A 12,457-nucleotide genomic window follows, 5' to 3' on the forward strand; every position below is an offset into this window, starting at 1 on the left:
AAACTGGAAATGAAGCTGTGGTTCAAAGTGGTAAAGTGCTAGCCTTAAGCAAAAGAGCTCAGGGATTGTCTATACCTTTAGTTCAAGGCCCCCCACCCCCACAATGAAGAAGCTACCTGAGTGAGAACAGATGCAGTGTATATTGGAGGGTTTTCTTGACCATACAGTGCCTTGTGAGGCATCCTGCAGCCTCCATTGACATGGGAATGATCCATTAGAGATGTGAAAATTGCTTAACTGGTGGCCACTAACTTGTTATCCTCCAACTCATATCACCAGTCTGGAAGAATGTGCATCCTTAGTTTTCTAAACAGAAAAGCAAGAGTTCTATCAATCTGTACAAGACCATTGGCTGCATCTCCTCCTACTTCCCTTACTCCATTCGTGGACTGGCAATAGGCACACCTTGGATTGACTATTTCCTTGTCAAGGCTTCCACTGAGAACACTTTTCTCCCCATTACTGAGGTTTGAACTCCAGGCCTCTCCCTTTGCTCATCTGGCACTCTAACATTTGAACCATGCCTCCAGTCCAGCATTTTGCTAGTTGTTTTGCAGATGAAGTCTCACAGACTTTTCTGTGTGGTCTGTTCTGTTCGGTTTGACTTTTGATCCTCTGGATCTTAGTCCTCCTAAGTACCAGGATTACAGGCATGAGCCATAGGCACCTGGCTTTCACAGTCTTAACAGTGAATATAATGATCCAACGTCCTAAAGACAAAATAAGTATTGTCTTTTATCTAGGATGCACAGTACGTTGATACTGTTTTAGGGCTGCTTGGCTTTCATGTAATCCTCTCTGATCGTTGGATGGTCTAAAAAGGAATATAGAGAATTTAGAGAGTTCTTATTTGAATCTTAGCCTTGAAATCAAACTACATCTGCCATGCAGATTAGAGTTTAATTTGCAGAAGGAAAGTAAATCGACATTTTCATTTTCTATGGAGGGTTTCATATGTTTCTGCTATATTTTAACTGTATTCAGATATTGTTAAACATTGGGGTTTGAAATGGAAAAGACTGTTAGGATGGAAGCCATTTTTTGCTTTGACTAGGAATAGAGCTACAGGTTGATTTAACTCCTCTAGCTGGCTGGCACTTGTGCGTGGTCTCCAATGACATATATCACACAGTTGGAGTCTGTGCCATTAAAAACATGTCACTCAGAGCCATTCTTCTAGGATCTGTTGACTAGGTTGCATAGTGCTTAAAAAACACATCTGAGGGCTGGGAATATGGCTTAGCAGTAGAGTGCTTGCCTTGTATGCATGAAGCCCTGGGTTCAATTCATCAGCACCACATACACAGAAAAAGCCAGAAGCAAGGACAGTGCTCAGGCCCTGAGTCCAAGCCCCAGGACTGGCAAAAAAAGAAAAGAAAAGAAACACACACACACACACACACACATCTGAATCATTCCTCAGAGAACTGGGGATGGCTGGCGTCACTGCCTGGTCCTAACTTGGACCAGCCTGTAAATAATCTTTCCAAAAGCTAAATAGGGAAGAGAATAAAAGAAAAAACACTCAGAGGCTTGAAAGGTCAGAAGTGGCGTAATGGAAGAGTAGATGAGCTCATCTCAAAAGGTGAGCCCTGTGCTGCTGGTTGGGATAGTGCCTCCTTTGGTTACTTGTGCTGAAAGGTATGGTCAGAGGCCTGATTTGCCAGAGTTCACACTGAGTTCATCTCAGACCTTTTTATAGTGCTTTTGGAGTACACTGGAGCAAGGTTAGGATATTAATTTAGCCTGCTCGTCTCCAGCTGTGCCTCCACAAAGAGGCTGCAGTTACTGCGGCAGACTTTCTGTACTATGGAAAGAAACTAATTGGTAGGTACAGGCTGAAGCTGACAGGCTGCTCTTTCCCCAGCAGCCACTGAAAGTAACTTTTAAATAACATTATTGTTATTAAGCATTTGTAGCCTGCTTTTGTGTTTAAGTGCTGTTTGTTCTTCCTATTGGTGTCCCTGAGAAGCAAGTTAATATTGTTATGGCCACATGTCACACGTGACTTGCCAGAGGAACAGAGGCTTAGGTAACCCACTTCTTGGTGCCATCTGTGATCTGCTTTGGGCAGCTTCAAAGTGGAAGCTGAGGTGTGAGTTCTGTTCCTTTGCTCACTGAACTTATTTCCTCTCTCCTTTGAGTTTGAAGTGTGAATATTGTAGCTTTCATGCTTTTTAAAATTACAGCATACAATGAGAGCTGTATTTTACATCATACTCAACAATACATACACAAAAGTAAAACTGGAAATATTACTGTTTATGAGCTGCATGGTGGGATTTTCTTTCTTTTTTTTTTTATTTGGCATTACAGCACTTACTCTGTACCAGACGCTATTCTAGAAATAGGCAATCCTCTGGTAAACAAAAGACAAACAAAATTTCTTCTTTTGTGGTATATTCTCCTAGGGGTGCAGAATGTGGTATTAGGTCAAGCAGTAAGCCAAAAAGTAAGTTAAAAAAAATAGTATGTGGGACATATGTAGAGAGGACAGTGAAAAAAAGAAAACAAGTATTGGAGAGGTTGGAGGTGAATGATGTGATTTTGTAAATAAATAATTTGGTTGTGGAAGGCCTACCTGAAGATAAAATTTATTCAAAGGAAAGACCTGAAAGAGGTCGGGAATGCACCATGCTGATTTCTAGCCTGCCAGACTGAAGAAACAGAAAATGCCAAAGGCCAGAGTAGGAACAGGACTGGTTTATGCAAGAAACCGCAGTTTTCTCCAGTGGCCGCTGTGGAGCTGGGCAGGGGAAAGTAGCATGGTTTGTGAGTGAAATGGGAAGTCATTGGAGGCTTGAGCAAAGAAGTATTTATGAGGTAGCCCACATCTTAGGATCACGCTGGTTGCTTTGTTGAGAATAGATGGGGAAGCTAGGTGTCGTGAAGTGGGAGTTCTAGAAGAATCGCGAGACAAATGCATTAATAGGTAGATGTTAAAAGGCTTTGCTGTACCTGGGAGTGATGATGCATGCCGGTAATCCCTGCACTCGGGAGACTGATGTGAAGGCTTTGCTGTCTCTGCTGGAGGTGGTGATCCATTCCTGTGATCCTAGACTTTGGAGACTGTTCTAAGGATGGAGGAGAAAGTTCAAGGCCAATATGAACTTCTTGTTGAGACCCTGTCTGGAAAAGGGGAGGGGGGTGGGGGAGAAAAGGCTTTGTTGTCTTCCACTTGCTAATATTTTAAATGATAACAGAAAGCTGGTTTTGGTGGTGCATACCTATGACCCTAACACTCTGGAGGCTGAGTCTAAAGGACTGGAAAATCAAGGCCAGCCAGAAACAAGAGCTGGGGATACAGCTCAGTGGTAGAGTATTGCCTAGCATGCACAAGGCCCTACCACTGTATATATACACACAGAAAAAAAAGATTGTAAAAAAATGAATCTGGGTGCTGGTGGCTCACACCTTCTGATCCTATCTATTCAGGAAGCTGAGATCTGAGGATCATGGCTTGAAGCCAGCCTGGACAGAAAAGTACATGAGTGTCATCTCCAATAAACTACCAAAATGGAGCTGTGGCTAGAGTGTTAAAGCACTAGCTTTGAGCAAGAAAAATTCAAGGACAGTGCCTAGGCACTGAGTTCAAACCCTAGGATTGGCACACTTACATACATAGGAGGTTATATTTGGGGCTAAGAGTGGTAAATTGACACCCTGAGTACAATTTTCACTTCAGCAAAACAAAAGTTTGACTTTGGATGGGTTCCTCTTGGGATGTCTGTTATCAGAGTGAACATGGAAAGTTGGCAGATTTATACGGGTATGGTATTAAAAGTTCTTGGAAAATAGCTCTCTAGCGTTTCAAGATTATATCTTCCTATTCTGAACTTATTGGGATACTGAATCTTAAAATAAGACAAGGAATTCCCCTGAGTGCATTTTATTTCTGTCTCCTTCCCATCAGTCAGTATCATACACTTGCAGTTTGATTCAGTTCTGATAATAGTAGTAACCATCAGGATTGGAGTTTAACTGGTTCCATACTATGTTTCCCCTTGACTCCTTTTTTACCCAAACACCCAAAGAATGATTGGCGTATCTGTGGAAAATCTAGTGTTCTTTGGGCTATGATCCATTACTTAAGTTATTCTTTCTTAAAGTATGTAAATACTGTTTTAGCTCATTGATTTGAAACCAAAAGAACTTCCATACCATCTATTTCCCCCTTCCTCTCTCATTGAGAATCTGTGTTCCCAAGGTGGGATTATATCATGAATGAGGTGGTAGTAGTAGGAGAAAAGTTGAGAAACCAGTGTTTTATTCCCCCTTTATTTCTTCCAATCAGTGTTTATTAAGCCAGGCATTATGCTAGTGTCGTTGAGGGATGGCTCCTGCACTCTCAGAGCTCTGTGTATTTCAAATGAACCCAATATAAACAAATAGTATGTTCTGTTTTGTAACAGAAACATATACACTGTTTGCTAGAAGTGAGAAATTCCAAGACAGAACTGAGTCTTACAATTAAAGTAGTATTCTTTAGATAGTCAAGCTTAAGGAGTAGAATTGTTTAAGCAGAAAAAACAACTTTTTCAAAGACAGAGCTGTGAGCTTCAGTATTGGAGAAATAAATAATTTTAGTGGGCTGGGAATATGGCCTAGTGGCAAGAGTGCTTGCCTCGAATACATGAAGCCCTGGGTTCGATTCCCCAGTACCACATACATAGAAAACGGCCAGAAATGGTGCTGTGGCTCAAATGGCAGAGGGCTAGCCTTGAGCAAAATGAAGCCAGGGACAGTGCTCAGGCCCTGAGTCCAAGGCCCAGGACTGGCAAAAAAAAAAAATAATAATAATAATAATAGTAATTTTAGTAAGATTACAGTTAGGAAAATAGCCTGGAGATGTAGACAGGAGTCAGATCCCAGAGTTATTCTTGAAACTAACATAGTTCTAACCAAGTGTAAAAGTTTGAAACCACTGCAATCTTGAGTGATAGTCTTGAGTTGAAGACCTCCCAATCCCCCCCCCCAAAATAAGTTTGAAACCACACAATACATATACATATACACATATAGTATTTTGTTTTGATGAGGTGATGTACAGAGGAGGTACAGTTACACAATAAGGTAGTGAGTACATTTCTTATTTGTTACACCCTCCCTCATTTTTCTTACCCTTCCCTAGTTCAGGTAAGCATATATACAATATCCAGTGTACCAAAATCATACAGTAACCATGTAGATATGCCAAAGGAAATTCACCTAGTACATTAAACATAACGATAACAATAAAATCCTCCTGTTTCCTTCTCTTGGAGTTCATTTTGCTTAGCCTCATCTTATATAATCATATGTACATAGCTGTCGAGCTATTGTGATCCTCTATCCTAGACCTTTTTATGTTTATTTAGTAATTGTTTGGCTTTAGATACATAATGTAAAGTTGCTGGCCAAAACATTTGGAAATATCATTTGAAAAGAAGTTTGTTATTTTACAGACATGGTCTCTACTGTTCTCCCCCCCCACAATCATATATCAAGGAGACCATGCACCTTTGTCCTGTGTTCTAGGCTTGTCTTGCTCAACATTATTTGTTCAAGATCTGACCATTTCCCTGTGAATGCCATGATTTTATCATTTCTAATCGCTATGTAGTATTCCATTGTGTACAGGTACCACATATTTTGTATCCATTCATCTGTAGTGGGGCATCTGGGTTGTTTCCATATTTTGGCTATTGTGAATTGTGCAGTGATAAACATGGACGTGCAGGTGTCTTTATGGTATCCTGGATCCTGTTGTTTAGGATAGATAGGGCCTCATTCTTGCTTAGCTTTTTTTAAGACATTCTTCCACTTGAGCCACACCTCCCCCTTACAACTTTCATCTGGTTAATTGAAGGAGTCTCTTGTATTTATCTGCCCCATAGGGTGACTTTGAATCACAGTTCTCAGATCTGGGTCTTCTGAATAGCTAGGATTATAAACACCAGCCACCAGCACCCAGCAAGCATACAGATGTTTGAAATCTAAGAAAAGATTACACATTTTCCCAACTGATTTATGCATTTGGGCCTAAAAGATGATATTTTACCAAGACATGATACCAAGAAAGGTTGTTAAGCTTTTCCATGTAAATATAATTATATATATATATAATGTTATATATTAAATGCAATATAATTAATTTTTCTGAGTGCTAAAATTGCAACCTTTTGGGGAAAATTAAAATAAAATTGTTTGTTATATGACAAAAAGAAAAGTTGGCCCAGGCCTATAATCTCAACTACTTAGGAAGCTAATTTAAAAAGATTAGGGAGGGGCCTGGGAATGTGGTTTAGCGGTAGAGTGCTTGCTTAGCATTCATGAAGTTCTGGGTTCGATTCCTTAGCACCACATAAACAGAAAGAGCTGGAAGTGGCACTGTGGCTCAAGTGGTAGAGTGCTAGCCTTGAGCAAAAAGAAACCAGGGGGCTGGGATGTAGCTCACTGGCAAAGCAAGTGCAACATCCTGGGTTCAATCCCCAGTACCAAAAAAGAAAAGACAAAAAAATACAGTTTAAAAAAAAACAACAACAACCAACCCCCCAAAAAGAAAGAAAGAAACAGAAACCAGGGACAGTGCTTGGGCCAAGTTCAAGCCCCAGGACTGGCTAATAAAAAAACTGAATGGGCTGGGAATATGGCCTAGTGGCAAGAGTGCTTGCCTTGTATACATGAAGCCCTGGGTTCGATTCCTCAGCACCATATATATATAGAAAAGGCCAGAAGTGGTGCTGTGGCTTAAGTGGTAGAATGCTAGCCTTGAGCAAAAAGAAGCCAGGGACAGTGCTTAGGCCCTGAGTTCAAGCCCCAGGACTGGCACCCCACTAGGAGGATCCCCTGGGGCAAAAACTGGAGACCCTATCAGAAAAGGAACTAAAACTAAAGTAGTGTGGGAGCATGGCATAAGCTGTAGAGGCCTGCCTAGCAAGCACAGGACCAAGTTCAAACCACAGTGCTGCCAATAAAAATTTTAAGAAGCAATAAAAACTCCTCTTCTGATCTCTTTCTACCATAATAGCAATACTAAGATTTCAGAGAAGTCTAATGTGGTCAGTCATCCTTAACTGTGAAAAATTCTCAGTAAGAAGGTAAAATAGAAGATGGTAAAAGCAGAGGACTTTTTTTCTGTTGTTGAATAGATAAGAGTCAGGTGTTCTATTTGCTTCTTGGATTCTCACTCACCCATACGACAACACTGAGTTCAACACTGTTGTGACCTTTTCTAGAAGGACAGGAAACTGATGTGAATACTATTGCCCGGTGTCAAACGGCTAGCAAGTACCAATTACATACAGAATTTGAAGTCAGGTATTCTGGCCCCTCGTATAAGAGTGTCCTTGCTTCTCAGAGGACAGAGTCTTGGGGGAAGTTTTCAGAGTATCCTGCTATGCCTATAGTTGTATGTGTCCGATTATCACCTCAGTACTTTTCAATAGGATAGTTCCTGGTTTTTATCTGTTTAAAAGAGTTCAGAAGGCAGCTAGCATAGACAAATGTTTTATGGCCTTTTGCTAAAAGGTCTCTGATTGGAATAATGATCTTGGAAGAGCAGTTGTTTATGGACTCTTTCAGATTTCTTAGGAAACATTGTTCCAGACTACTTTTTCTGAAATACTCGTGCCACTAGGTCTCAGATATAGAGATTGTTATTCTTGCATTCAGGTCCTTGGCATCTGTCTGGGTAATTCTAAGATAAGAATTTGGTTAAGAACCAACATCTCCTGAGGGGACAAGGATTAGATTTTCTTTATCTAAATATCACAATAACAATAGATACTTGAATTGGTGGCATATTACAAATTATAATTGCTTTTTTATGGCATGTGCCAGTCCTGGGGTTTGAACTCAGTGCCTGGGCACTATCTCTGAGCTTTTTTTGCTCAAGACTGGTATTCTGCTACTTGAAAAGTTCTATTTTTGGTTTTTTGTTTGCTAAATGGAGATAAGAGTCTCATGGACTGGCTTTGAACTGCTATCCTCAGATCTTAGCTTCCTGAGTAGCTAGGATTACAGTCATGAACTACTGATGGCTTGGGTTATAATTGCTTTTTATTCAAAAACAAGAATAATGATAGTCAAATCAATTTCACATGAAACCTTAATGTGACCCACCCATCTCTCAAGTTTTCATTTTTAAATGTCCTTTACCAAGCTTGGCACTTTCTCAGATCTTCATGGTGCCCTGATTTGAAATAAATAAAAGTTCTCCTTTTCTCCAACTCACCTGCTGAATGCCAGATGAATTAGAAAATACCTCTTTCTCAGAAGCCTGCAACTGGTATACATCTTTGAAAATGATCCTCTGCTGAACCTTAATGTCTTGAGTTTCCTCCTTCTTACACTCCCTTACTTCACCACGTTCAGTCTTTGTGAGAATTCTGCCATCTCAGTGTTTTGAGTATCAAGCTATGTGATGTAGGTCAGAAACTCCTAGGCTTATTACCTTCATATAGTTAAATGTAAGAGCTTGGAAATCATGCAGTTCTGAAGCAGATCTGGCTAATTATTTAGACTGTGTGAAATCATCCCTCTTGTAATCTATAATAAGAAAGCTGTTAGAATAAACTAGTCTGTCTTTCTTTCTCTCTCTCTTTCCCTCCTTCCCTCCCTCCCTTTCATTTTTTGCCATTTTTTTTTTTTTTTTTTTTTGCCAGTCCTGGGGCTTGGACTCAGGGCCTGAGCACTGTCTCTGGTTTCTTTTTGCTCAAGGCTAGCACTCTACCTCTTGAGCCACAGCACCACTTATGTTTATATGATGCTGAGGAATCAAACCCAGGGTTTCGTGCATGCTAGGCAAGCACTGTACTGCTAAGCCACATTCCTAGCCCAAACTAGTGTTTCTTGCTCTCACAAAACGGGGGGGGGGGGGGGGGGGGCGCAGGAAGGAGGGAGGGAAGAAAGGAAAGGAGAAGGGAAGGAGGGAGGAAAGAACTTTGAAAGAAACTCCTAGGAAATAATTGAAAGGTTAGAAGCACAAGTGATAAGAAGGTAAATTGGAGGGGTTTTTCTGAAAGATATCAGAAAGACAGGTGCCAGGAGACATACCAGACAGTTATGAAGGGAGAAGGAAGAAGATGAGTTGGTAATGAGTATGAAGGGACTACAAGTATGTCATAAAGAAGGTATTTTGATTTCTTAGCCAACATTTTGATAAAGAAATAGATGTGGGGGCTGGGAATATGGCCTAGTGGCAAGAGCGCTTGCCTCCTACACATGAAGCTCTAGGTTCGATTCCCCAGCACCACATATATGGAAAACGGCCAGAAGGGGCGCTGTGGCTCAGGTGGCAGAGTGCTAGCCTTGAGTGGGAAGAAGCCAGGGACAGTGCTCAGGCCCTGAGTCCAAGGCCCAGGACTGGCCAAAAAAAAAAAAAAAAAGAAAAGAAATAGATGTGTAGTTGGAAGTGTAGACAATTGCCATAGAAAGGTGGAGGGAGAATAGTTAGACTAGATAAGCACTTCTTATTTTCTAGATCACAATAAACAAAATAGACATGGTTAGTGAATCACAAAACTTGCCCAGAGAAATGTTTTCCTGCAGTGCCAAGAGCATAGGTAGAGAAGTCAGTAATGATAGAACCAGTGGGAGGTAGTGGTTTAAAGCAATTCTCTTCCTCCTCCTCTCCTTTTTTATATGGATCCTATAACTGCTGCACAAAATCTGCCTGTTTAGAATTTCTGCCCCAATTGGTGTCACCCCACCCCAAATAAAAGTACCTCGTGCAGAGTTGAGGATTTTAAAAAATTCTGTTAGCACACTCTTACTGTGTCATGTATGTTTGCATGCATGTATACATTTGTGTGTGTGTGTGTGTGTGCATGCTGGTACCAGGTTTGAACTCATGGTCCTGAATTCTTGTTTTGCTTTTTCACTCACAGCTACCCTTGTACCAGTTGAGCCATGCTTCCACTTTTTCTAAAAGCCACATGTTCAGAATTGAACGAATCACCGTAAATCACAAATTTGTATTGTGAGAAAATTCATTTCTTTGCTTATTTAACTTTTCCTTCTAACAATCATCAAGTTTACCAGCACTTGATACAACAAGCTTTTCCCCACAAATAGGACCTGGGAAACAACCCTAACACCACCTTATTTGTTTGATTGATAGATAGATAGATAGATAGATAGATAGATAGATAGATAGATAGATGAATGAATGAAGAAAGAAAGACAAGACGGTCTGTAGGGTTTTTTGTTTTTTGGGTTTTTTTTTTTTTTTGTCTATTGTAGGGCTTGAACTCTCTCTTTGTGCTAGCACTGTACCACTAGATCCACAGTACCACTTCTGGTTTTTGAGTGGTTAATGGAAGATGAGTCTCATGGGGACTTTTCTGCCTGGGCTGGATTTGAACCTCCATCCTCAGCTCTCAACCTCCTGTGTAGCTAGGATTACAGGCATGAGCCACCAGCACCTTGTGGTTTGTGGTTTTTATGAAAGAAAAAACAGTTTTATGGGTCAGACAAATTTGTATTTGAGTCCTGATTCTTCTGGACAGATTATGTGACATAAAATGCAAGTTTCTTGGGAAATGATACTTCGTGATACTTGTAAAGAGGATTAGAAACAGTATTAGTAGGCACTTAGTAGTAGCATAATCATAGAAAAACTGTCATTAGAAAATTAATACAGAAATTAAAAAATAACTAAATAGATTGATCTGTATGTCGTAGTTGTACCATGAAGACAGCCCTCCTAGAAAGAGGCAAACTGCAGGTGGTCAAAGTTCTGACAGTGGAGTATGTGTTTTGAGGTATATGGGCTAGTGTGTCTTTAATTTGGAGAGGCATACACTGACTACAACGGGGAGGTAGATTTCTAGACACATACCTACCTGGCTTCCACATTGATGTCCTCATTTTCCCTGTTGCTTTTCTGGCAGGTGGCTGTTAAAAACAATATTGATGTCTTCTACTTCAGCTGCCTCATCCCACTCAATGTGCTCTTTGTAGAAGATGGTAAAATGGGTAAGTGTGTCTTCCAGTCCTTTGGCTAAATATACCTTTGCTCTTCCTGTGAATATTAGGCAGAGTATAGCCCCAGATGTACAAGTTATTTTGAGACTTTAAAAATTGGGTAAAGATATTTGAAACCTCTAATAATTGCTCATTATTTGTCAGAGTCACTGTTGTTCTTTTCCTCCCATTGGTGTCAAAATCACTAAACCTATTATCTGAATAATTGAATCATCCCAGGATATAGAGTGAGAAGTTTAGGGACAGATAGGTGTAGATTGAATCTTTGCTTTGACATTTATTGGCTGTGTTATCGTGGGTGAGATGCTTAGCTTTCTTTCTTTTTTTGGGGGGGGTGGGGGGGGTGGATGTAGGGCCTTGAACTTCCTAGGCAGGTACTCTACTACATGAGATATACCAACTACATGCATAGCTTCTCAGTTTCCAAGTGTGCAAAATATAAATTGTTTTTATAACAATTTAATGATATAACAATTTCATAAATGTGTGTATGGAGTTTAAACTGCTGAAGATAGGAATTAAGTAATTGTAATAAGCTCAACAATTTAAGAATTTATGTTTATAATATCCCCCAAATGGCTACCTAACATTTCTCTCTTCTTTTACTTTTGAAACCACCATCCAGTAAAACTAGCTTGTATCAGTACATATTGGCACTTACTTGATTTGATGTTATCAGTGGCTTTTTAAGTAGTCAGGACAGATATTATTATATGTGAAGAAATTAAGATGTAGGGAGGTCACACGTCTTGCCTAGAGTCACCCAAATTAGGAAAATCAGGGAACCAAACCTCTGAATGTAAACTCTTCCATATGTATAAGTGCTAATGATGATGGATTAAATGGCCTGAGTATGTGTATTATAAGAGTTGCATGCCAGAGGAGAAATGGTGATAGACATCAGAAATCATAGACTAGGTAACCACTTTCTTCTCTGCTTCCTCATGCAGAGCGCCAGGTCTTCCTTGCAACATGGAAGGATATTCCTAATGAAAACGAACTCCAGTTTCAGATTAAGGAATGCCATTTAAATGCTGGTGAGTAGTAACTTTTAGGTTTTGTTTTCATCTTAATAAATCAGACTAGATATTTGAATTTTTCACATTTCTTTCACCTGCCTTTTCTTTCTATGTCTAACATGTTTTTGGTGGGTATGTGTTACATATACTTGCAAACCTCTCTTTAAATAACTTGGGAAAGCTGGGTGCTGGTGGTTCATGCCTGTAATCCTACTTACTTAGAAGACTGAGGTTTGAGGATTGCAGTTCAAAGCCATCCCAGGCAGAAAGTTTGTGAGACTTGTATCTCCAGTTGACCACCAAAATGCCAGAAAAGGAGTTGTGGCACAAGTGATATAATGCTAGCCTTGAGCAAAAAAGCTAGAGAGAGCACCCAATTCAAGCCTCAGGACCATCAACTTAAAAACTTGAGATGTCAGCCAGTCATAGTGGTGCATGCCTGTATTGCCTATACTTAGAAGAAAGATACT

General features: G+C 40.2%; 1 protein-coding gene across 2 annotated transcripts in view; it reads left to right on the top strand.

Annotated features, from left to right (window-relative positions):
* The window catches only part of Ap2b1 (adaptor related protein complex 2 subunit beta 1), a 106,361-nt gene that overhangs the window by 80,092 nt on the left and 13,812 nt on the right, over positions 1-12,457 (top strand). For both annotated transcript variants that reach the window (XM_048367145.1, XM_048367146.1), the window contains 2 exons: positions 10,875-10,959; positions 11,919-12,005. In XM_048367145.1, the coding sequence (XP_048223102.1) occupies positions 10,875-10,959; positions 11,919-12,005 (172 nt within the window). The remainder of the gene's footprint in view (positions 1-10,874; positions 10,960-11,918; positions 12,006-12,457) is intronic.

This window comes from Perognathus longimembris, chromosome 17 (genome assembly GCF_023159225.1).
Source record: "Perognathus longimembris pacificus isolate PPM17 chromosome 17, ASM2315922v1, whole genome shotgun sequence".
NCBI lineage: Eukaryota > Metazoa > Chordata > Mammalia > Rodentia > Heteromyidae > Perognathus > Perognathus longimembris.